The sequence below is a fragment of the Pristiophorus japonicus genome, chromosome 20 (genome assembly GCF_044704955.1).
Source record: "Pristiophorus japonicus isolate sPriJap1 chromosome 20, sPriJap1.hap1, whole genome shotgun sequence".
NCBI classification, from domain to species: Eukaryota; Metazoa; Chordata; class Chondrichthyes; family Pristiophoridae; genus Pristiophorus; species Pristiophorus japonicus.
The window spans coordinates 39,696,970-39,719,654 of NC_091996.1; the positions used below are offsets into that span (position 1 = coordinate 39,696,970).

Below are 22,685 nucleotides of genomic sequence, written 5' to 3' on the forward strand. Positions count from 1 at the left end.
TTGTGCTGGCACAGTTCCATCTGTCACTTGAAACTAACCGATCATATGAGGCTCCCCCTCTGTTCCATCGAGAAACTGGAGGCTGGGAGTTGTAGTTCCTCAAATCCGGAACTACGTTTTGTACAATCTTATATCCGCAGTAATACCAAAGCAGTTTCAAATCACTCTATCCCCCCTTTTTAGTGGTCCAGATTAATGTAATAAATCAGCGAAAGTTAGTATAATCGCATTTGAGAGCATTTCATTTACTATTTGAGAGTTACTGATTGAAATTGAATTTAAAGTGGATAAGTGATTGCTTTTTAACAAACAGTACAGGCCCTATTCCCACAGAGGGAAATGAAAAGTTTAAAAGTATAGAGTGGTGAAAGGGCAGTCACCAGTCAACACCCGAACAATGAACAGAGGAATGCAGGGTTCAGTGCTGGGACCCCAGCTATTTGCAATATACATTAATGATTTAGACAAAGGAATTGAATGTAATATCTTCAAGTTTGCAGATGACACTAAGCTGGGTGGCATTGTGAGCTGTGAGGAGGACGCTAAGAGGCTGCAGGGTGACTTGGGCAGGTTAGGTGAGTGGGCAAATGCATGGCAGATGCAGTATAATGTGGATAGATGTGAGGTTATCCACTTTGGTGGCAAAAACAGGACGGCAGAATATTATCTGAATGGTGGCAGATTAGGAAAAGGGGAGGTGCAACGAGACCTGGGTGTCATGGTACATCAATCATTAAAAGTTGGCATGCAGATACAGCAGGTGGTGAAGAAGGCAAATGGCATGTTGGCCTTCATAGCTAGGGGATTTGAGTATAAGAGCAGGGAGGTCTTACTATAGTTGTACTGGGCCTTGGTGAGACCTCACCTGGAATATTGTGTTCAGTTTTGGTCTCCTAATCTGAGGAAGGACATTCTTGCTATTGAGAGAGTGCAGCGAAGGTTCACCAGACTGATTCCCGGGATGGCAGGACTGACATATGAAGAAAGACTGGATCGACTCGGCTTATATTCACTGGAATTTAGAAGAATGAGAGGGGATCTCATAGAAACTTATAAAATTCTGACAGGATTGGACAGGTTAGATGCAGGAAGAATGTTCCCGATGTTGGGGAAATCCAGAACCAGGGGTCACAGTCTAAGGATAAGGGGTAAGCCATTTAGGACCGAGATGAGGATTCTGAAAAGGACCTGTTTATCCCGACTCTTTGCTTCCTGTCTACCAACCAGTTCGCTATCCACGTCAATACATTACCCCCAATACCATGTGCTTTAATTTTGCACACCAATCTCTTGTGTGGAACCTTGTCAAAAGCCTTTTGAAAGTCCAAATACACCACATCCACTGGTTCTCTCTTGTCCATTCTACTAGTTACATCCTCAAAAAATTCGAGAAGATTTGTCAAGCATGATTTCCCTTTCATAAATCCATGCTGGCTTGGACCGATCCTGTCACTGCTTTCCAAATGCGCCGCTATTTGATCCTTAATAATTGATTCCAATATTTTGCCCACTACTGATGTCAGGCTAACCGGTCTATAATTCCCTGTTTTCTCTCTCCCTCCTTTTTTAAAAAGCGGTATTACATTTGCTACCCTCCAGTCCATAGGAACTGATCCAGAGTCTATAGAATGTTGGAAAATGACCACCAATGCATCCATTATTTCTAGGTCCACTTCCTTAAATACTCTGGGATGCAGACTATCAGGCCCCGGGGATTTATCGGCCTTCAATCCCATCAATTTCCCTAACACAATTTCCTGACTAATAAGGATTTCCTTCAGTTCCTTCTTCTCGCTAGACCCTCGGCCCCTAGTATTTCTGGAAGGTTATTTGTGTCTTCCTTCGTGAAGACAGAACCAAAGTATGCTATTGAAAAAGAGCAGGAAACTTCCTGCTGTCCTGCACAACATTTTTCCCTCAACCAACTCCAAAAAAATACATTAACTAGTCAATTTATCTTGTTGCTGTTATGGGACTGTGCTGTATGAAATTTTGCCTGCTTTGTTCACCTACATTGTTACACTTAAAAGGAATTCATTGCAGGTGAATTGCTTTGGAATTTTCTGAGAGTAGGGTTGGTCGGATGTATTCCTGGCGATTTCATCACATGACCTTCCGCCTCCAACCATCCCACCCCCACGCTCCCGCCATTGGCCACCTGGCACATCTATTCTCAACCACGATTTGTAATTATTTAGCACGTTTAACCTAGTAAAATGTGCAAGGATATTCACAGGAGCATAATAAAACAAAATTTGACACCAAAACCAAATAAGGCGATATTTGGACAGATGACCAAAAGCTTGGTCAAAGATGTAGGTTATAGGAGCGTCATAAAGAAGTAAAGAGAGGTGAAGAATTTCAGGAAGGGAATTCCAGAGCTTCGGGCCGTGGCAGCTGAAGGCATGGCCACTAATGGTGGAGCGATTAAAATCGGGGCTGCTCAAGAGGCCAGAATTAGAGAAGCGCAGCTATCTCGGAAGATTGTGGGGCTGATGGAGACTAAAGAGGTGGGGAGGGGAGGGGCTATGGAGGAATTTGAAAACAAGGATAAGAATTTTAAAATTGAGGCATTGCTTCACCAGGAGCCAATGTAGGTCAGCGAGCACAAAGGCTATTATATATGTGGACTTGTATTTACTTTGTACAACCACCAGAGGGCTCATCCCCTGGAGTTCCAAGAGATCCCATAATCCCTTGGGAACACAGGTATTTAAGGAGGCTTCACAGGTTGGAGAGGCACTCTGGAGACCTGCAATAAAAGACTAAGGTCACACTTTACTTTGAGCTCACAGTGTTCAGTCTGACTCTTTCTCCATACACTACAACTGGCGATGAGATACAGATAGCGAACTCAAAGATGCAGAGAAAAGTGGGCATCCTGGAGAAATTTTCGGAGGGAGATGATTGGGAAACTTTTGTGGAGCGATTCGACCAATACTTTGTGGCCAACGAGCTAGATGGGGAAGAGAGCACTGCCAAATGAAAAGCGATCCTCCTCATCGTCTGTGGGGCACCAATGTATGGCCTCATGAAGAATCTGTTCATTCCAGCGAAACCCACGGAGAAATCGTACAACGATTTGTGCACACTGGTCCGAGAGCATTTGAACCTGAAGGAAAGTGTTCTGATAGCGAGGTGCCGGTTCTACACTTACAAAAGGTCTGAAGGCCAGGAAGTGGCGAGTTATGTCGCCAAGCTAAGGCACCTTGCAGGACATTGTGAATTTGAACGACATTTGGAGCACATGCTCAGAGACATTTTCGTACTTGGCATTGGCCACGAAACCATACTTTGCAAACTTTTGACTGTAGAGACTCCAACCTTGAGTAAGGCCAAAGCGATAGCCCATGCGTTCATTGCCACCAGTGACGATATGAAGCAAATCTCTCAGCATACAAGTGCTGCTACAAGTACTGTGAACAAAGTGATGTTGTTTTCGAATCATAACGTACAGGGTAGGTCATACATACCTGTAGCTACACGTCCCCAGATGACTCAGAGTCCACCATCAAGGGTGATGAATGCAAGGCCATTAACAACTTGTTGGCGTTGCGGGGGTGATCATCGTTTCCATTCATGCCGATTCAAAGGGTATGTTTGCAAGGGCTGTGGAACAATGGGACACCTCCAACAAGTGTGCAAGTGACCTGCTAAGCCTGTTAAACCTGCAAACCACCATGTTGCAGACAAGGACAGATCCACGGAGGATCACAACGAACCAGAGCCTCCGATAGAGGAGACAGAGGTACATGGGGTGCACACATTCACCACGAATTGTCCCCCGATAATGCTGAATGTTGAACTAAATGGACTCCCGGTGTCAATGGAGCTGGACATGGGCACGAGCCAGTCCATCATGGGCAAAAAGACTTTCGAAAGGTTGTGGTACAACAAGGCCTCAAGGCCAGTCTTTACTCCAGTTTGCACGAAACTAAGAACTTACACTGTAATTGGCAGTGCTTCCATAAAGGTCTCCTACGATGGAGCGGTGCACAAGCTACCACTCTGGGTGGTACCGGGCGATGGTCCCACACTGCTCGGCAGGAGCTGGCTGGGCAAGATACGCTGGAACTGGGATGACATCCGAGCACTATCACCCACTGACGACACTTCATGTGCCCAGGTCTTAAACAAATTTCCTTCGCTGTTTGAACCAGGCATCGGGAAATTCACCTAATTCTGGGAGCGCGACCCATCCATCAAAGGGGAGAGCAGTACCGTACATGATGAGAGAAAGGGTAGAGATCAAGCTAGACCGGCTGCAAAGAGAGGGCATAATTTTACCGATCGAGTTCAGCGAGTGGGCCAGTCCTATTGTCCCAGTCCTCAAGGGAGACGGCACCGTCAGAATCTGTGGCGATTACAAAGTAACTATCAATCGGTCCTCTCTACAGGACCAATACCCACTACCAAAGGCTGACAAACTCTTTGCAACGCTGGCGGGAGGAAAGACATTCATGAAGCTGGATCTGACTTCAGCCTACATGACGCAGGAACTGGAGGAATCACTGAAGGCCCTCACCTGCATCAACATGCACAAAGGTCTTTTTGTTTACAACAGATGTTCGTTTTGAATCCGATCAGCGGCGGCGATATTCCAGAGAAACATGGAAAGTTTACTGAAGTCAGTCCCGCACACCGTGGTCTTCCAGGACGACATCTTGGTCACAGGTGGGAACACAGTCGAGCATTTGCAGAACCTGTAGGAGGTTCTTAGTCGACTCAACTGCGTGGGGCTCAGGTTAAAATGCTCGAAGTGCGTTTTCCTGGTGCCTGAAGTGGAGTTCTTGAGAAGGAGGATTGCGGCGGATGGCATCAGGCCCAACAACGCTAAGACGGAGGCAATCGAGAACGCACCGAGGCCATAGAACGTGACGGAGCTGCGGTCGTTTCTGGGACTCTTGAACTACTTTGGTAATTTCTTACCGGGTCTCAGCACACTGCAAGAACCACTGCATGTCTTACTACGAAAAGGGGGCGAATGGGTTTGGGGCAAAAGCCAAGAAAATGTCTTTGTAAAAACGAGAAAATTGTTATGCTCAAACAAATTGCTTGTGTTGTATGATCCATGTAAGCATTTGGTACTAGCATGTGATGCATCATCATATGGCGTCAGGTGTGTATTGCAACAAGCTAATGATTTTGTGAAACTGCAACCAGTTGCTTATGCATCCAGGAGTCTCTCTAAGGCTGAGAGAGCCTACAGCATGATTGAAAAAGAAGTGCTAGCGTGTGTCTATGGGGTAAAGAAAATGCATCAATATCTGTTTGGGCTAAAATTCGAATTGGAAACTGACCATAAGCCATTTATATCCCTGTTTTCCAAGAGTAAAGGGATAAATACCAATGCATCGGCTCGCATCCAGAGATGGGCGCTCATGTTGTCCGCATACAACTACGCCATCCGCCACAGGCCAGGCACAGAAAACTGCGCCGATGCTCTCAGTAGGCTGCCATTGCCCATCACGGGGGTGGAAATGGCGAGGCCCACAGATCTAGCCATGGTTATGGAAGCATTTGAGAGTGCGCAATCACCCGTCACTGCCTGGCAGATCAAAACCTGGACAAGCCAGAACCCCTTATTATCTCTAGTCAAAAGCTGTGTGCTTCATGGGAGCTGGTCTACTGCCCCGGTGGAAATGCGGGAAGAGATAAAGCCGTTCCAGCACAAAGATGAAATGTCTATATAGGCAGACTGCCTTCTGTGGGGCAATCGAGTAGTGATCCCCAAGAAGGGCAGAGACACCTTCATCAGTGACCTCCACAGTACCCACCTAGGCATCATAATGATGAAAGCGATAGCCAGATCCCACGTGTGGTAGCCCGGTATCGATGCGGAATTAGAGTCCTGCGTTCACAGATGTAATACATGCTCGCAGTTAAGCAATGTACCCAGGGAGGCGCCGCTAAGTTTATGGTCTTGGCCCTCCAAACCGTGGTCTAGGGTACACGTCGACTATGCAGGCCCGTTTTTGGGTAAAATATTCCTTGTGGTTGTAGCCGCGTACTCCAAGCGAATTGAATGTGAGATAATGTCGGCTAGCACGTCCGCTGCCACTACTGAAAACCTGTGGGCCATGTTTGCCACTCACGGCTTACCAGATGTCCTGGTGAGCGACAATGGGCCATGTTTTACCAGTGCTGAGTTCAAAAAATTCGGGACCCGTAACGGGATCAAACATGTCACATCTGCCCCGTTTAAACAGGCATCCAATGGTCAGGCAGAGAGAGCAGTGCAAACTACCAAGCAAGGCTTGAAGAGGGTAACTGAAGGCTCACTGCAGACTCGCCTATCCCGAGTCCTGCTTAGCTACCGCACGAGACCCCACTCACTCACTGGGATCCCACCTGCTGAACTGCTCATGAAAAGAGCACTTAAGACAAGGCTGTCGTCAGTTCACTCTGATCTACATGAACAGGTAGAGAGCAGGCGGCTTCAACAAAGTGCATACCATGATAGCGCAAATGTGTCATGCGAGATTGAAATCAATGATCCTGTATTTGTATTGAATTATGGACAAGGTCCCAAGTGACTTCCAGGCACTGTCGTGGCCAAAGAGAGGAGCAGGGTGTTTCAGGTCAAACTTTCAAATGGACTCATTCTCCAGAAACACTTGGACCAAATCAAACTCAGATTTACGGACTATCCTGAGCAACCCACCTTGGACCCTACCTTTTTTGATGCCCCCAACATACACACCAGTAGCAACCGGCACCACGGTTGACCACGAAGCAGAACCCATCATCCACAGCAGCCCTGCAGGGCCCAATACACCAGGCAGCCCAGCAAGGCCAGCTGCACAGCAGCCCAGCGAGGGCCCAACAAATGATTCAACAACACCAGCTTTCACACCGAGACGATCAACCAGGGCAAGAAGGGCCCCAGATCGACTCACATTGTAAATAGTTACACTATTGACTTTAGGGGGGAGTGTTGTTATATATGTGGACTTTTAGTTACTCTGTACAGCCACCAGAGGGCTCATACCCTAGAGTCCCAAGGGATCCCATAATCACGTGGGAGGACAGGCATTTAAGGAGGCTTCACAGGTTGGAGAGGCACTCTGGATACCTGCAATAAAAGACAAAGGTCACACTTTACTTTGAGCTCACAGTGTTCAGTCTGACCCTTTCTCCATACACTAAAAAGGCGATGGGTGAACGGGACTTGGTGAGATTTAGGACATGGGCAGGAATGCATCCTCGCAGTGTCTCACCTCCCCACATCAACTGGAAAGCAAACAGACTCTTTATTACCCAATTGGATGATTCTGTCTAACAGACTTCTCCCCATTTCCAATAGTTTATATAACTAATAAATACAAATGTTCAAAGAAAATATTTTAAAAACATTCCATTTTTTAATGCCCCTATGAATTTTCTCCCGGGTTACTTACAGCCGTGTCTGGGAGATTAAACTTTATCTTTGGAGACTTCAGGACAACCTGGGGGCAACCCTGCCTGAGAGATGTGATAAGGTGCTATATAAATGAAAGTTCATTCTTTTCTTTATTATTTGGACCCACATACTGTATGACAAAATACTAGAAACTGCAGGCCATTTTCTTATTTATAATGTAATGTGGAAGTTGATGTGATTCAATTGTACTTAAGTATAGCTTTCAAAATTATTTTTTGTTCTACTATCTGTGGAGTCCTGTGAGGCCAAAGGCAGTTCATCTGGGCTGGTGGCTAGTTAGTTTAAAGAAAGATTGCATTGATCTCGCATCTTTCACAACTACCAGACATTCCAAAGCGCTTTACAGCCAATGAAGTACTTTTTGAAGTGTAAACACTTGTTGTAATGTATGAAATACGACAGTCAATTTGCACAGAGCAAGCTTCCATGAACAGCAATGTGATAATGACCAGATAATATATTTTAGTGATTTTGATTGAGGGATAAATATTGGCCAGGACACTGGGGATAATACCTTCTCTTCTTTGAAATAATGCCATAGGAACTTTTACGTCCACCTGAGAGAGCAGATGGGGCTTTGGTTTAACGCCTCATCCAAAAGATGGCACCTCCGACAGTGCAGTATTCCCTTAGTACTGCACTGGAGTGTCAGCTGAGATTTTGTGCTTAAGTCTCTGGAGTGCAACTTGAACCTTCTGACTCAGAGGCATAGATGCTACCATCTGAGTCACTGGGTGACAAAGTGAACGCCAAAATTATAATGACGCTGACCATAATTCTCCTGTTACTGTAAAAATCTAGCAGCTTATAGAAGTGCAATAGCTGAGGCACAATCAGTAGTCAACAATTTATCTTTTTGACTAAATTGCTTCTCCCGACTGACCTAACTCTGCCATGTTCCCACTGATAGGATGGTGCCTAAACAGTTGTTAATTCCAGCGCGGCGGTCCCGACCTGCAAGGACCATCAGCAGGTCGGGGCCTACAAAGGAGCAGCATGGAGCATACCACTTCAAGGTACAGCGTGTGCTGGAGAGCGACGGCTGTGAAGAGGGTGACTGAATTGGATGTCACCAAGATGCAGGTGGCTGATTGGAGCGTGGGCAAATACAGCAGGAGCGGCGAGAGACCGTGGAGCGATGTGATCGGGGCCCAGAAGAGGTGAGAGCCCAGGGGCAGTACGGGCCAGCCCACACTGCGATATGTGTGCGCACTGGGTCCGTGCAGCAGAGCTGGTCTCCAGTCGTACTGGGTAACCCTTGCCACTGGACCAAGACCTCGCTCTGTCAAGCCCTTGTGGTGGCTGGTGTGCAACGGCCATCCCACGTTAAAAAACTCCACGCACAGGCATCTTCCACCCTTCAGGTTGTAGTTCGGGATCCGGAATATTAGGTCCTTCGTTGAAACAGCTGTGAACTCATTCTTTTTCGGCGGAAGCAAGTCATCCTCGATCCGAGGGACCGCCTATGATGATGATGATAATTGTAATAGGATAGAGCATGTTATTTCCCCACAGGAATTATTTTGTTTTCAGCAACAAAAATAAACTGGGGATTGAAGTCAGAGAGTTTAAAGAAGGTGATTGGGCAATGGAAATGACGTCAGTGGGCCATGAGCGGAAAGACTACAATCCCAGCATGCTTTGTGCTCTCACTTCCGCAGCTGCGCGGGGTGTGCTGGTAGTTGTAGTCTAGCTCCCTGACAGGCGCCGGGCAGTGAGGGAGCTCCGGTACACACGGGCCTTAAACACCGGGGGTCGGCATCACACACAGCCCGGGGGTCAGCATCGCACAGTCTAGGGGCCGCGGTGGGGAAAGGGGCAGGCCGGGAGTGAGTGAAGGAGGGAGGGTCTAGCGAGCGCCGCCCGCCCACAGGCCGGGTGTCGATGGTCAGAATGTGGCGGCCGGGAGTAAGGGAGTGAGTTTAGCGAGCACCGCCGCCTGCTCCCTGAGGGTGAGGGAGTTAGAGAAGGAGGGACCCCCGCCGCCCTCACCCACCGCCTGCTCCCCGCTCCCCGAGGGCGGTCTGGCAGCGAGGACAGGACAGAGTGTGTGAGGGGTGTGAGGGGGAAGCAGTGACTCTGACACTAGGGTAGCTGTGTGTGGTGTGTGGGAGAAGTGACTGACTGGGGGTAGCTGGGTGTGTGTGGGGTGTGTGAGAAGTGACTGTGACTGGGGGTAGCTGTGTGTGGGGTGTGGGAGAAGTGACTGTGACTGGGGGTAGCTGTGTGTGGGGTGTGGGAGAAGTGACTGTGACTGGGGGTAGCTGGGTGTGGTGTGTGGGAGAAGTGACTGTGACTGGGGGTAGCTGTGTGTGGGGTGTGGGAGAAGTGACTGTGACTGGGGGTAGCTGTGTGTGGGGTGTGGGAGAAGTGACTGTGACTCGGGGTAGCTGGGTGTGGGGTGTGGGAGAAGTGACTGTGACTGGGGGTAGCTGGGTGTGTGCTGGGGGCAGAGCTGCAGGCCTTGTCTCCTCTCCCCACATCCCCACATCCCCCACTCTAGCACCATGGCCTTCCCCCTCGGGCTGCTGGCGGGCCTCCCCTACAGCTGGTTCTGCCTGCAGCTGGTGCTGGCGATGACCAAGCAACAACAAGGATCAGTCAGGTATGAATTTTAAAATGTGTTGTCTGGGTCTCTAGTGCTGCACTTTGCCCATCCCAGTGGTCATGCTTTTAGTTGAGAATTTAGTTTTGAGCCAAATGAAAATTGGTATTGTCACTAAAAGTAACTTGAAGCTAAACATCTGGGAAGTTCTTTCGGTCTAGTGTAATATACATTTGTCATACTTCTCCAATTAAACTGCCCGCTGTCATAAGTTTGGTGATACGTTTTTCCTTGTTGGATACTGCTGTGTTTTTTGCTCTGTGTGATCTTAATGATCTGTTGGTCTTTTCCTTTGCCCTTTCATCTACAACAGTTTGTGACAGAAAATGAACATTTTGATTATGTAAATGTGTATGTGTCTAAACCAGACTAATTTTTTTGTCTGCTTTTTGTGCTTGTGCATTTGAAAAATACTCATAAGTAAATGCATGTACAAAAAAAATGCTTCGAGATTTGGTGCATCAGTACAAATCCGAGTGAGTTGATATGCTTTTTAAAAAATAAATTCAGTGCCTAAATACAAGTATGATAATTTAAGTGTTGTAAAATGAAATAAACTGTCAGCTTAGAGCCATTGTTGGTTTTCAGTAAACCTGTACCTACAACTCATTATCAATGGTATGTTTATTTGTCTAGCAAGATAAGCCATGATCTGATTGAATGGCAGAGGAAGCTCAAAGGGCTGTATGGCCTACACCTATGTTTACAATCAATAGTTAATATATAACCAAGCTGTGCTTCATAATTCAAGTTGGAGTCACTAGTACTACAAAGTAGACCACCATGGCCTCATAGATTTAATTTCCTGTTTCCTTCATCTGCATCTAATGTGTGTGTATCACACATTGTGTCTACTGCAGATAACACTATTGATTTGTAAACATAAGAAATAGGAGTAGGCAACAATTGAATGAAACTTGTCTCCCCTAAATGGATGTTTTGCCAGTTTTTTACCTGCTCATCCTTGATTTTGGAGGCAAATGCAAGACACTGGGGTATTATGTGGCCATTTTGAGGAAAATATTCCAGTGTAGCAAAAATTTAAATGACTGCACTGTTGACATTTTTCATAGTTCTAATTTATAGTGGCACATGGAAACTGTGTGGAAATATGATGGGCTTTAGCATTCATTGAAAAATGGGGAGTTCTGCTGATATCCTTGTCAACATTGTTCTTTCAACCAGCACCACCAAAAACATTATCTGGTCATTCATTTATTTGCTGTTTGTGACTCCTTGCTGATTATGAATTAACTGCTGAATTTGCCATTGAAACAACAGTGACTGAACTTCAAAATAAATCTATTGGTTATAAAGTACTTTAGGATGACCTGAGGATGCAACAAGGCAATATGTAAAGTAATTAAGATATTTCTTATTTGTCCCTTCAAATGAAGGTTATGCCAGCTCTGGGTGGATTGGAAAGCTTAAGGCCTTCAACCGTTATAAACTGCTAGGGAGTCTCCACTGCAAATTATTGCCCAAGCTCCAACTGCTTCATCACAATAGCTCATCCTGTGAGCATCCTATTTCTGTACTTCACTGCTTCTTTCATGGCAACTGACACTTCAAACTAAATGCTGATAACTAAATTTGTAAAACCAAAAGTCAGTACATGTGGGGCATTTTGAATGTGGTATTTTTGGGTGCTTCTTTGTTACATTAAGATTTTATTTTTGCAGGCACAGAAACACCAAAGCAAGAACATGGTTGTTGCCTTTCCCCCAACTTTCTATGTTCCGCAACTGCCAACACTATAAATCCAAGCGGTTTGGTCGAGAAAGCAGTGCGTTTGACCACAGGGGTTTTCCTCACGTCATAGTCTGAGTCTGTGGTAGTCTAATTGCTGGAGATTGATTGCTATAATTAGTCTGTATCAGCTGACTGCCAGGATGGTCGAAGTCAAACTAGTTGGAGCTTGGCCTTTTTCTATCTACAGTTCCTCTGAATAAACCAGGTGTTGCGTAGTTGTTTGATTCAAGGAGCGGAGTGATGTGACAAGGATGTTAATGAAGCGTAATGGTGGACAGGTGAACTTTCCATGTTCTATCCATTTGGACTATAAAAACCACAATAGTTCTATTATATATTGCTTCTATCTGAACATGTGTTGTCTGGAGAGAGTATTTTGAGCAGTAGAATGTCACACTATGAAGTTTTACTAGTGACAACAATTTGAAGTGTTGAATTAAGATTGTCACATTAGATTATAATGCTGTAGGTTGATTTTATTTTTTCCATGCAATAGTGTAAATGATTAACAATATTTTGAGTGCACACAAATTTTACACTAGCATGCCAACCAAGTTGTCAAAAATAGTGCTCAGTGCAATCTCCATATCACAAGTGATTGGGGCTCTACCTGCGAGTTAATAATATCTTTAGTCCTTGCTAATGGGATTTCCAAAAGGGAGACAAGCTCTCAGACAGGTGTAAACTGCTTCATATCAAGACCTGTTTAACAATGGAATGTTTACAATGACCCAGATTATGTTAACCTCAAAAGCTAATTGCTCAAAAAATTATACAACGGGAAAGTAGCCTTGAATTGAGGCCTATGACCAAAGGCGACTGTTTCAAGGCAACTGAATAAGTTGCATTTCTTTTTAGTGCATTGGATTTCAAAATTTCTCCCAGTGTTTTGAGATCACATTTCACAATTCAAAATTAGAAGCCCAGTGGCCTCAAAGGTACATTGGGAGTGCAGTAGCACGTGAAGGCTGCAACTACACCTGATATTCCATGAGTTGTCTTATAGGCGTGGTGGGATGGTTACTCAAATACATTTGCAGTGGCAATGTTCAAAGTTCAAAGTTTTTGATGGAGGAAGTAAGCTCTAGTGCAAAATGTATTTGAGATTAGTCCACCTGAGGGGGCAGACGGGGCCTCGGTTTAATGTCTCATCCAAAAGACAACACCTCTGACAGTGCAGCACTCCCTCAGTAGTGCACTAGAGTGCCAGCTTAGATTTTGTGCGCAAGTCCCTGGAGTGGGACTTGAACCCACAACCTTCTGCCAACTGAGCCACAGCTGAGGAGAGGGAGTTGAAAAGGCAGAGGTTTAGGAAGGGGATTCCAGAGTGTGGGACCCACGGCCACCAATGGTGGGGAGCAGGAAGAGCGGGCGCATAAAAGGCTAGAGTCAGAGGAGTAGAGTTGAGGGGGTGGACAAGGGTTGTAGGTCTGGAGGAGGTTAGCGATGGGGAGGGACAAGGACATGAAGGGATTTAAACAGGATGAGCAATTTAAATCTGAGGCATTGGGGGACTGAGATCCAATATTGGGTCAATGAGGCCAGGGCCGATATGGAGTGGAACCTTTGGTCCGTATTGAAGCAGTGGGAACGAGGAAACAAAAATAATGAAGCTCGTATAAAATCCGAGCAGCTGACAACTATTTACTGTGTTGTAATCAACTGTTACCCCCGATCCCACAAATCTACCGCAAATAACTAAAATGTTCTTACCTTTCATTGTTTTGATAGAGACACTGGGAGATTGTGTGAAGTACTATAATCTAGTGAAATGTGTAATGTGGCTGGATTAATTAATGATCTCATGGTGAAGGATCCTCTTGGGAAGAGTAATCATAACATGGTAGAATTTCAAATTCAGTTTGGGGGTGAGAAAGCTAAGTTTTAAACTAGTGTCCTGAACTTAAATAAACGTAATAAAAAAAAAAAAGTATGAAGGCAGAGTTGGTTAAAGTGGACTAGGAAAATATATTAAAGGTTAAGACTGTAGAAAAGCAGTGGCAAATATTTAAGGAGAAAAAGTTAGTATACAGATACAGCAAGTAATCAGGAAGGCAAATGGAATGTTGGCCTTTAATGCAAAGGGGATGGAATATAAAAGCAGAGAAGTCCTGCTACAACTGTACAGGATATTGGTGAGGCCACACCTAGAGTGCTGCGTACAGTTTTGGTCTCCTTATTTAAGGAGGGATATACTTGCATTGGAGGCAGTTCAGAGAAGGTTAATTCCTGAGAAGAAGAAACATTGAGCAGGTTGTGTCTATACTCATTGGTGTTCAGAAAAATGAGAAGTGAACAAGGTGGATGCAGAGAAGATGTTTCCCCTTGTGGGGGAATCTAGAACTAGGGGGCATAGTTTCAGAATAAGGGTTCGTCCATTTAGAACTGAGATGAGGAATTTTTTCTTTTCAGAGGGTTGTAAATCTGTGGAATTCTCTGCCCCAGAAAGTTATAAGAACATAACAACATAAGAAATAGGAACACGAGTAGGCCATACGGCCCCTCGAGCCTGCTCTGCCATTCAATAAGATCATGGCTGATCTGATCATGGACTCAGCTCCACTTCCCCGCCCGCTCCTCATAGCCCCTTATCCCCTTATCGGTTAAGAAACCGTCTATTTCTGACTTAAATTTATTCAATGTCCCAGCTTCCACAGCTCTCTGAGGTAATGAATTCCACAGACTTACAACCCTCCAAGAGAAGAAATTTCTCCTCATCTCAGTTTTAAATGGGCGGCCCCTTATTCTAAGATGATGCCCCCTAGTTCTAGTCTCCCCCATCAGTGGAAACATCCTCTCTGCATCCACCTTGTCAAGCCCCTTCATAATCTTATACGTTTCGATAAGATCACCTCTCATTCTTCTGAATTCCAGTGAGTAGATGCCCAACCTACTCAACCTTTCCTCATAAGTCAACCCCCTCATCCCCAGAATCAATCTCGTGAACCTTCTGTGAAATCCCTCCAAAGCAAGTATATCCTTTCGTAAATATGGAAACCAAAACTGCACACAGTATCCCAGGTGTGGCCTCACCAATACCTTTATATAGCTGTAGCAAGACTTCCCTGCTTTAAACTCCATCCCCTTTGTAATAAAGGCCACGATACCATTGGCCTTCCTGATAACTTGCTGTACCTGCATACTAACCTTTTGTGTTTCATGCACAAGTACCCCAGGTCCCGCTGTACTGTGGCACTTTGCAATCTTTCTCCATTTAAATAGTAACTTGCTCTTTGATTTTTTTTCTGCCGAAGTGCATGACCTCACACTTTCCGACATTATACTCCATCTGCCAAATTTTTGCCCACTCACTTAGCCTGTCTATGTCCTTTTGCAGATTTTTTGTGTCCTCCTCACACATTGCTTTTCCTCCCATCTTTGTATTGTCAGCAAACTTGGCTACGTTACACTCAGTCCCTTCTTCCAAGTCATTAATATAGATTGTAAATAGTTGAGATCCCAGCACTGATCCCTGCGGCACCCCACTAGTTACTGGTCGCCAACCAGAGAATGAACCAGAGTTGTGGGGGCTGGGTCATTTGAGTATATTTAAGGTGGAGATGGACAGATTTTTGAGCGATAAGGGGATGAAGGGTTATGGTGAGCGGGCAGAGAAGTGGAGCTGAGCCCAAGATCAGATCAGCCATGTTCTTATTGAATGGCAGAGCAGGCTCAGGGTGCCAAATTGCCGCCTACTGCTCCTATTTCTTATGTTATGAGATATTTCATATCTCTCAGCAAAGTTATATTCTAGTGAGAAAGAAAGACTAAGAGAAGGGTGAACCGTCCGTGGCTAACTAAGGAAATAAAGGATAGTATCAAATTGAAAACAAAGACATTAAAATGTTGCAAAGAACAGTGGAAGGCCAGAGGATTGGGAAATTTTTAGAAACCAGCAAAGGACAACTAAAAAAAAAATATGAGAGAGAGAGAGAAGATAGCTTGAAAGAGTAAACTAGCAAGAAATATAAAAACAGACAGCAAGTGCTTCTACAGGCATATAAAAAGGAAGCAAGTAGCTAAAGTAAACATTGGTCCCTTAGAGGATGAGACTGGGGAATTAATAATGAAAAACTGGGAAATGGCAGCGACTTTGAACAAATATTTTGTATTGGTCTTCACAATAGAAGACACTAAAAGCATCCCAATAATAATCAAGGGGCTATTGGGGGTGGGGGAACTTAAAACAATCACTATAACTAGAGAAAATGTACTAGGCAAACTAATGGGACTAAAGGCGGACAAGTCCCCTGGACCTGACTGCTTACATTCTAAGGTCTTAAGAGGTGGCTGCAGAGATAGTGGATGCATTGGTTGTAATCTACCAAAATTCCCTGGATTCTGGAGAGAGCCCAGCGGATTGGAAAACTGCAAATGTAACGCCCCTGTTTAAGAAAGGAGGGAGACAGAAAGCAGGAAACTATAGACCAGTTAGCCTAACATCTGTCATTGGGAAAATGCTGGAGTCCATTATTAAGGAAGCAGTAGCAGGACATTTAGAAAATCATAATGCAGTCAAACAGAGTCAGCATGGTTTTATTAAAGGGAAATCATATTTGACCAAGATGTAACGTGCAGGGTGGATACAGGGGAACCAGTTGATGTGGTGTATTTGGATTTCCAGAAAACATTTGATAAGATGCCACATAAAAGTTTACTGCACAAGATAAGAGCTCACTGGGTTGGGGGTAATATATTAGTTAGCCAATCCTCTATCCATGCTAACAGAAAACAGAGAGTCAGGATAAATGGGTCATTTTCAGGTTAGCAAACAGTAACTAGTGTGGTGCCACAGGGATCGGTGCTGGGTCCTCAACTATTTACAATCTATATTAATGACTTGGATGAAGGGACCGAGTGCAATGTAGCCAAATTTGCTGATAAAAAGATAGGTGGGAAAGTAAGTTGTGAGGAGGGCACAAAGAATCTACAAAGGGATATAGACAGGCTAAGTGAGTGGGCAAAAATTTGACAGATGGAATATAGGGCCCAAGTTTCCACATGATTTGCGCCTGATTTTTAGGAGCAACTGGTGGAGAACGGACTATCTTAGAAATCGCAATTCTCCACATTTTTTTTTCTGCAGTTCTAGTGAGGTAGAACAGTTCTACTTTAGAACAGAATTTTTTCTTCAAAAGGGGGCGTGTCCGGCCACTGACGCCTGATTTCAAAGTTTCCTCAGTGAAAACGTACTCCAAGTGAAGATTTTTGTAGAACTGAAAAAATCTGTTCTACACATTAAAAAATCAGGCACAGGTTACAAATTAGGCGTCCAGAACGAGGTGGGGGGGGAGGGGGGGGGGAAAGGGAACTCATTAAATTCTACAATCAATCCTTATTTATACTTCTACAAATATTATACAAATAAATCCAACCTGAATAAACATTTATAAGCAAAGAAAAGATTAAATAAACCATCTTCCTACCTGTGTGAAAGTGCTTCAGCCATCGTTCGAAGGAAACCGCCGTTTGTTGCCGCGCAGGGGAGGGGGGGGAAGGAGACAGCGGCTTGTTGCCGTGGAGGGAGGGGAGGGAGGGGAAGGAGGCAGCGGCTTGTTGCTGCGCAGGGGAGGGAGGGGAAGGAGACAGCGGCTTGTTACCGTGCAGGGGAGGGAGGGGAAGGAGACAGCGGCTTGTTTACGTGGAGGGAGGGGAGGGAGGGGAAGGAGACAGCGGCTTGTTGCCGTGGAGGGAGGGGAAGGAGACAGCGGCTTGTTGCCGCGAAGGGGAGGGAGGGGAAGGAGACAGCCGTTTGTTGCCGCGGAGGGGAGGGAGGGGAAGGAGACCGTGAGAAGGGAAGCCTCAGTGCTGATGGCAATGTGATTTTATTAAAAAATGTTCAAAAATTAAACAGCTACAAAGAACTACAAAAATGGCCGAGTGCCAATGTTTTTTTTCACACTGAGCATGCGCGAACGCTCCAACGCGCACGCGCAGCGTTGCCGGCAGGAAAAAAACTAATTTAAATAGTACCCGCCCCCTCCCACTTACAAAATCGGCGCGAGTGTAGGCTCCGCCCCCCCTGGGCGCCACGCCAAACAGACAAGGAGCTGCAAAGCTCTCGAGAATAGCGCGTTTTTTTTCTGGCGCCGAAAAACCAACTCGGAGGGGCGCCCGTTTTTTATCCTGTGGAAACTTGGGCCCTTAATGTGGGAAAATGTGAGGTTATCCAATTTGGTAGGAAAAATAAAAAAGCAAATTATTATTTAAATGGGGAGAGATTACAAAGTGCTGCAGTACAGAGGGACCTGGTGGTCCTTGTACATGAAACTCAAAGTTAATATGCAGGTACAGCAAGTAATCAGGAAGGCAAGTAGAATGTTGGCCTTTATTGCAACAGGGATGGAGTACAAAAGTACTCCTATAACTGAACAGGGCATTGGTAAGACCACACCTGGAGAACTGTGTACAGTTTTGGTCTCATTTAAGGAAGGATATACTAGTATTGGAGGCAGTTCAGAGAAGGTTCATGAGGTTGATTCCTGAGATGAAGGGGTTGTCATATGAAGAAAGGTTGAGCAGGTTGGGCCTATACTCATTGGAGTTTAGAAGAATGAGAGGTGATCTTATTGAAACGTATAAGATTCTGAGGCGGCTTGACAGGATAGATGCAGAGAGGCTGTTTCCCCATGTGGGGAAATCTAGAACTAGGGGGCAGAATTTCAGAATAAGGGGTCGTCCATTTGAAACGGAAATTAGGAAGAATTTCTTCTCTGAGGGGAGCGGGTGTGGGAGAGGAGCGGGGTGGGGTTGGGGGGAGAAGTGGAGTTGAGGCCAAGGACAGGTCAGCCATGATCTTATTAAATGGTGGAGCAAGCTTGAGGGGCCAAATGGCCGACTCCTGCTCCTATTTCTTATGTTCTTCTGTAAATCTGTTCTGTCTTTTGCTTCTGTTTAATTTTACTCAATAAACCTGATTTGTATTTTGTAGCCTGAGATATTTGGTCTGTCAGACTATTACTTATCTGTCAGTTGGAGAGACTAGGAGATTACGAGATGTCTGAAACTATTGCCAAGGATCAGCTCTTGTGTCAGAGTTGATATGTACAGCAAGCTGAAATTTGACCAGTTCTGAAGTGTTAGTCCAATCTGTTCAATGTCAATAATGATCAGCACAAATTACGGTGCTCAGAAATCACTGCCATTCATGGCATTTAATTCAACTTTAGATCAATGTACTTAGAGTATAACTATATTTTTTAAAATAGAGTTTCTGGCCCCCTAATTCGCAGTAGTTTAACTGCTAACCTCTAGATAACCTTAATGTCAATATGATAAAATCTGGTTTTATTTTGTGTTAAACGATAACACAGTCACCATGACTTGTCTCAAGGACTTTTACGATATAAAAATGACCCAGATCTGGCAGCTGTAAGCTGAATTCCAGTAACCTTTTTACCATTGAGTTCAAATGTTATTTGACATTTTTTTTCTCTCTGCCAAACTGCATTCCCTCCCAAAGTTCGGCTGTGCTGGTAAGACATGCTCCAAACCCAAACTAGTGTGCACTTTCTTTAATTTCTGAAATTCTTCAGGGCAATTATAAGAGAATATGATTCTCATTGCTAACGTACAAGTTCATTCATGGATTACTGCACTGTGCACTCTTACTGCTTTTTGATACAATACATCAATTTCAAAAACATCATTAGTAAAATATTACAGTAAATCACTTGCTAGATGTTTGGTTATTGAATATTCATATGCATAACTTAATTGCAAAAGGGTTTTCATAACTCAGACGTGATCTGGTACTTTTATCTGATCCAGCATCCTTTTGGTTTGGTGATTTTCTTTGGGCGAGCAGTGTGGACGATTGGTTTTGTCTGCTGGAGCAGTATTTTGACATGGGTTTTGACTTTGCCTTATCTTGCATATTTTTTATTTACAGGAACCAAGTTGTTGAAATGTTTGAGCATGCATACAGCAACTATATGGTAAGCATTTATTCATTTTTCAATTGCCTTTGTTTGTTGTGCGATGTTTTCATTTTTACTTTGCTCCTTTCAGAATGAGAGTCGTGAAGTGTTCAAGTCAGCAAAGGCCAATAAAAAGCCAGACTACTTGAGTAGCAATTCCTGTCCCCATGTGACAATAAGGAGTGCAGCAAAATAACTCCAGCTTCTCTTACAATTTCTTGAAATGGAACAGTTTCTTGGGACTAAACATATGTCGTTTGGTGAACAGGATCTCGTCTTACTGTTGTCCTTTAATTCCATGTCAGACCTCAATACCTAATGAGCCTCACTGCTCCGCGTTTTATTGATCGCAACTGATACCAGCCACTATCAAAGCTAGTGAACAAGATTCTTTTTGTTTTATACCTTTTTTAATTCTATTGCACTCTTAATATTAAAACACGATATTGTGACGATAATCCTGTGGAATACTAATGAGGATGTAAGCATATACGAGGTCATTTTACAAATCTATGTTGCTGATTTGCCAGCTGGTCATGTATATTTGCAATATGAGCATGTGTGGCCTATCATTTTCCATTCATAATGGTCAAAAAATCATGGGCAGGACATGACTGATTTCCCAATGTGCGGTGCTGGGAGGCAAAACTCCCCATTGGCTGCGCAGATATAAAATTCTCCCTATATTGTCTACAATATATTTCCTGGCCACTTTCATGTCCACTTAACTTTATCGACACAAAACAAGGATCCATTCTTTTCTAAATACGGGCATCTAGCTGTGCTAGCATACACAATTTCACACTGCTGAGCACAATTCCCTGCCTTCAAAAAGATTTAACTAATTGTGTTTATTCAGAGTAGGGTGTTTGGGTCACCTTTTTGAAATGGGGAAAGCAATTTCTGAATGCTGCTGGTTACCATTTCTTAAATGCGTTACAAATAAGCCAACTCTACCGTATGGCCCAGATTTTGTGGTCAGTGGCAAATGAATGGAACCAGCCGTTCATTACATTTGCACTTGCCTACAGATTTTCTATGGGCTTTTGCACTGGAACTCCATGTGATTAGCAAGCCAAGACAGGGAATCTGGGACCTATGTGAACACGGCAAGCAACTGTGTATCTCCTTAACTAATCAGATTGAAAAATCCTTCCCGAGGCCAGAAAATCTGAACCAGGAAGTGCAAGTTAGAATTGTTAATTTCATGCCCATCATTTCCAGAAAGTGAAAGAAAGATGGAAATAAGAGACAAAGAAAAAGTTTAAAATAAATTACTTAAAAAAAAATCTCCAACAATAATTAAAATCTGAAGGAATAAGACTCCACACCTGTAAAAGTTAACTTTCAGATTTACTCCTCAATAACAGTGAGCGTTGTTAGCCTCACCGTTATTTCTACCTCAACATCCAGGCCAATATGTTTCTGTATGTTGTGTGTTTAGGTACATACTATCCTTAATCCTTCCTGTGCGCAATTCTTATTTCACAACAAAATATCCTTTACCCCATTTTCTGTTTGATTATGCTCAGAAAGGAGAAACACATTTTTCCTGCGATTAAAAGTAGCCTTTTAAGTTGTACATAATACACAACTTGTATAAATGTTGTGCTTGTATAAATCTCTCTCTCTCTCTCTCTCTCTGGATTTTACACATGTACAATTCTAATAACTGAATGAGAACATTTGTAGAAATGCTTAGTTTGATTTTCATGGGATTTTATGTCACCAACCTGCTATCTGAAAGATGCTGTTAAATTGATTTCAACAAAGGAGCTTCTTTTAACTTGCCATCAAATGTTCTGATCAATCACAACACTTGTCTCACGCAGTGCACTTATGAATGACCCACTGTAATTGTACAAACCATTCCTGCAGAAAGAGAGCTTGGTTTGATGGAAGTGTATTGCAGTTATTAAACGTATGTGAATGGCTGTACTTACGTGGTTACATTAACTATGATGCCCTTGTTTGCTGTCTGTGTTGTACTTGCTCCTTTCAGCTTAGCATCACAGCTGAGGCGTTTACTTTTGTGTACACGGGAAGTCCTTGACATTGCAATGTAATATAATACATAGATTTCAAAAAAGGAGTTTGGAACCAGGTAGTGTAGAGCAGGGATTAGTGTTGCTATCTTTCAACTTCTGGGACTTGTACTTGATGCAAGATAGAGGACTCAGTTAGCTGAAAGGAGATAATGGCCCGGAATTTGCGGTGGATAATAACAGCAAGCGTGTTCGCTGTCATTACCCCTTTGAAACTGACCGCAACTTCAGGATGTAGAGCATGCGCATGCTAACACGGAAATGCTGAAGTTGCAATCAGTCGTGCACTGCTCCAACACTGGCTGCGTCGTGCCCCCACCCCATAGCCGGCAAGTAGTGTCATCAGTGAAACTGGCAGAAACTTCATTAAAAGTTAGACCCTTTTGGATCAGGTGTAACTGGAGTTTTAACAGCATATTGATGCTAAACAAAGGTTCTGGCTCTGAGAAAAGAATTTTAATTTCGTGGCATGTTTAATTTATCCATTTTAATTTTAAAATTTTTTTTACATTATTTTTTTAAAGTTTGTTCATACTTTCAGGTTTTCTTTTTCTCCATGTGAGAGCCCTAATCTTTGTTTTGCTCTCTCTAACATTTTTAAAAAGTTAAAATCATAGGGAGCGTATCCACTTCCTGGCTCACTGTCTGTGAATTCTGAATTCTGATGTCACAGCAGCTTGTGTTCAGGATTTCCCATTAACTTGCGTTGATTTCAGTTATGCGTCGGAAAAACCAAACTTCTCACCGCAGAGATCGTGAGATCTTTGTTAGAAGCTTGCTTTGGGAACAGTGGCAAAGGCTGCTAACTGCAAATTACAGGCATGTATGAAATGAATGTGACCACATAAACTCTGTTCTCAGTGAGTATGAACCCATAGCATAAAACTGGCCAAAATTCACTTGGCAGTCCCAAGAGACTACATAGATAGTTGGGGGGGAGA

The 22,685-nt window shown here is 44.0% G+C and overlaps 1 protein-coding gene across 4 annotated transcripts in view; it reads left to right on the forward strand.

The window, feature by feature from the left end:
- The first annotated feature begins 9,774 nt into the window (after positions 1-9,774).
- Positions 9,775-22,685, forward strand: part of LOC139232491 (ER degradation-enhancing alpha-mannosidase-like protein 3) — a 66,667-nt gene continuing 53,756 nt past the window's right edge. For 3 of the 4 annotated variants that reach the window (XR_011588017.1, XR_011588018.1, XM_070862790.1), the window contains exons 1-2: positions 9,775-10,028; positions 19,672-19,717. Coding sequence is in view for 2 of the 4 variants with exons in the window: in XM_070862790.1 (XP_070718891.1) it covers positions 9,931-10,028; positions 19,672-19,717 (144 nt within the window). In the remaining 2 variants the exon portion in view is untranslated. Of the gene's footprint in view, positions 10,029-11,710; positions 12,059-19,671; positions 19,718-22,685 lie in introns of all 4 variants that reach the window. The other variant, XM_070862792.1, reaches the window with a different exon arrangement.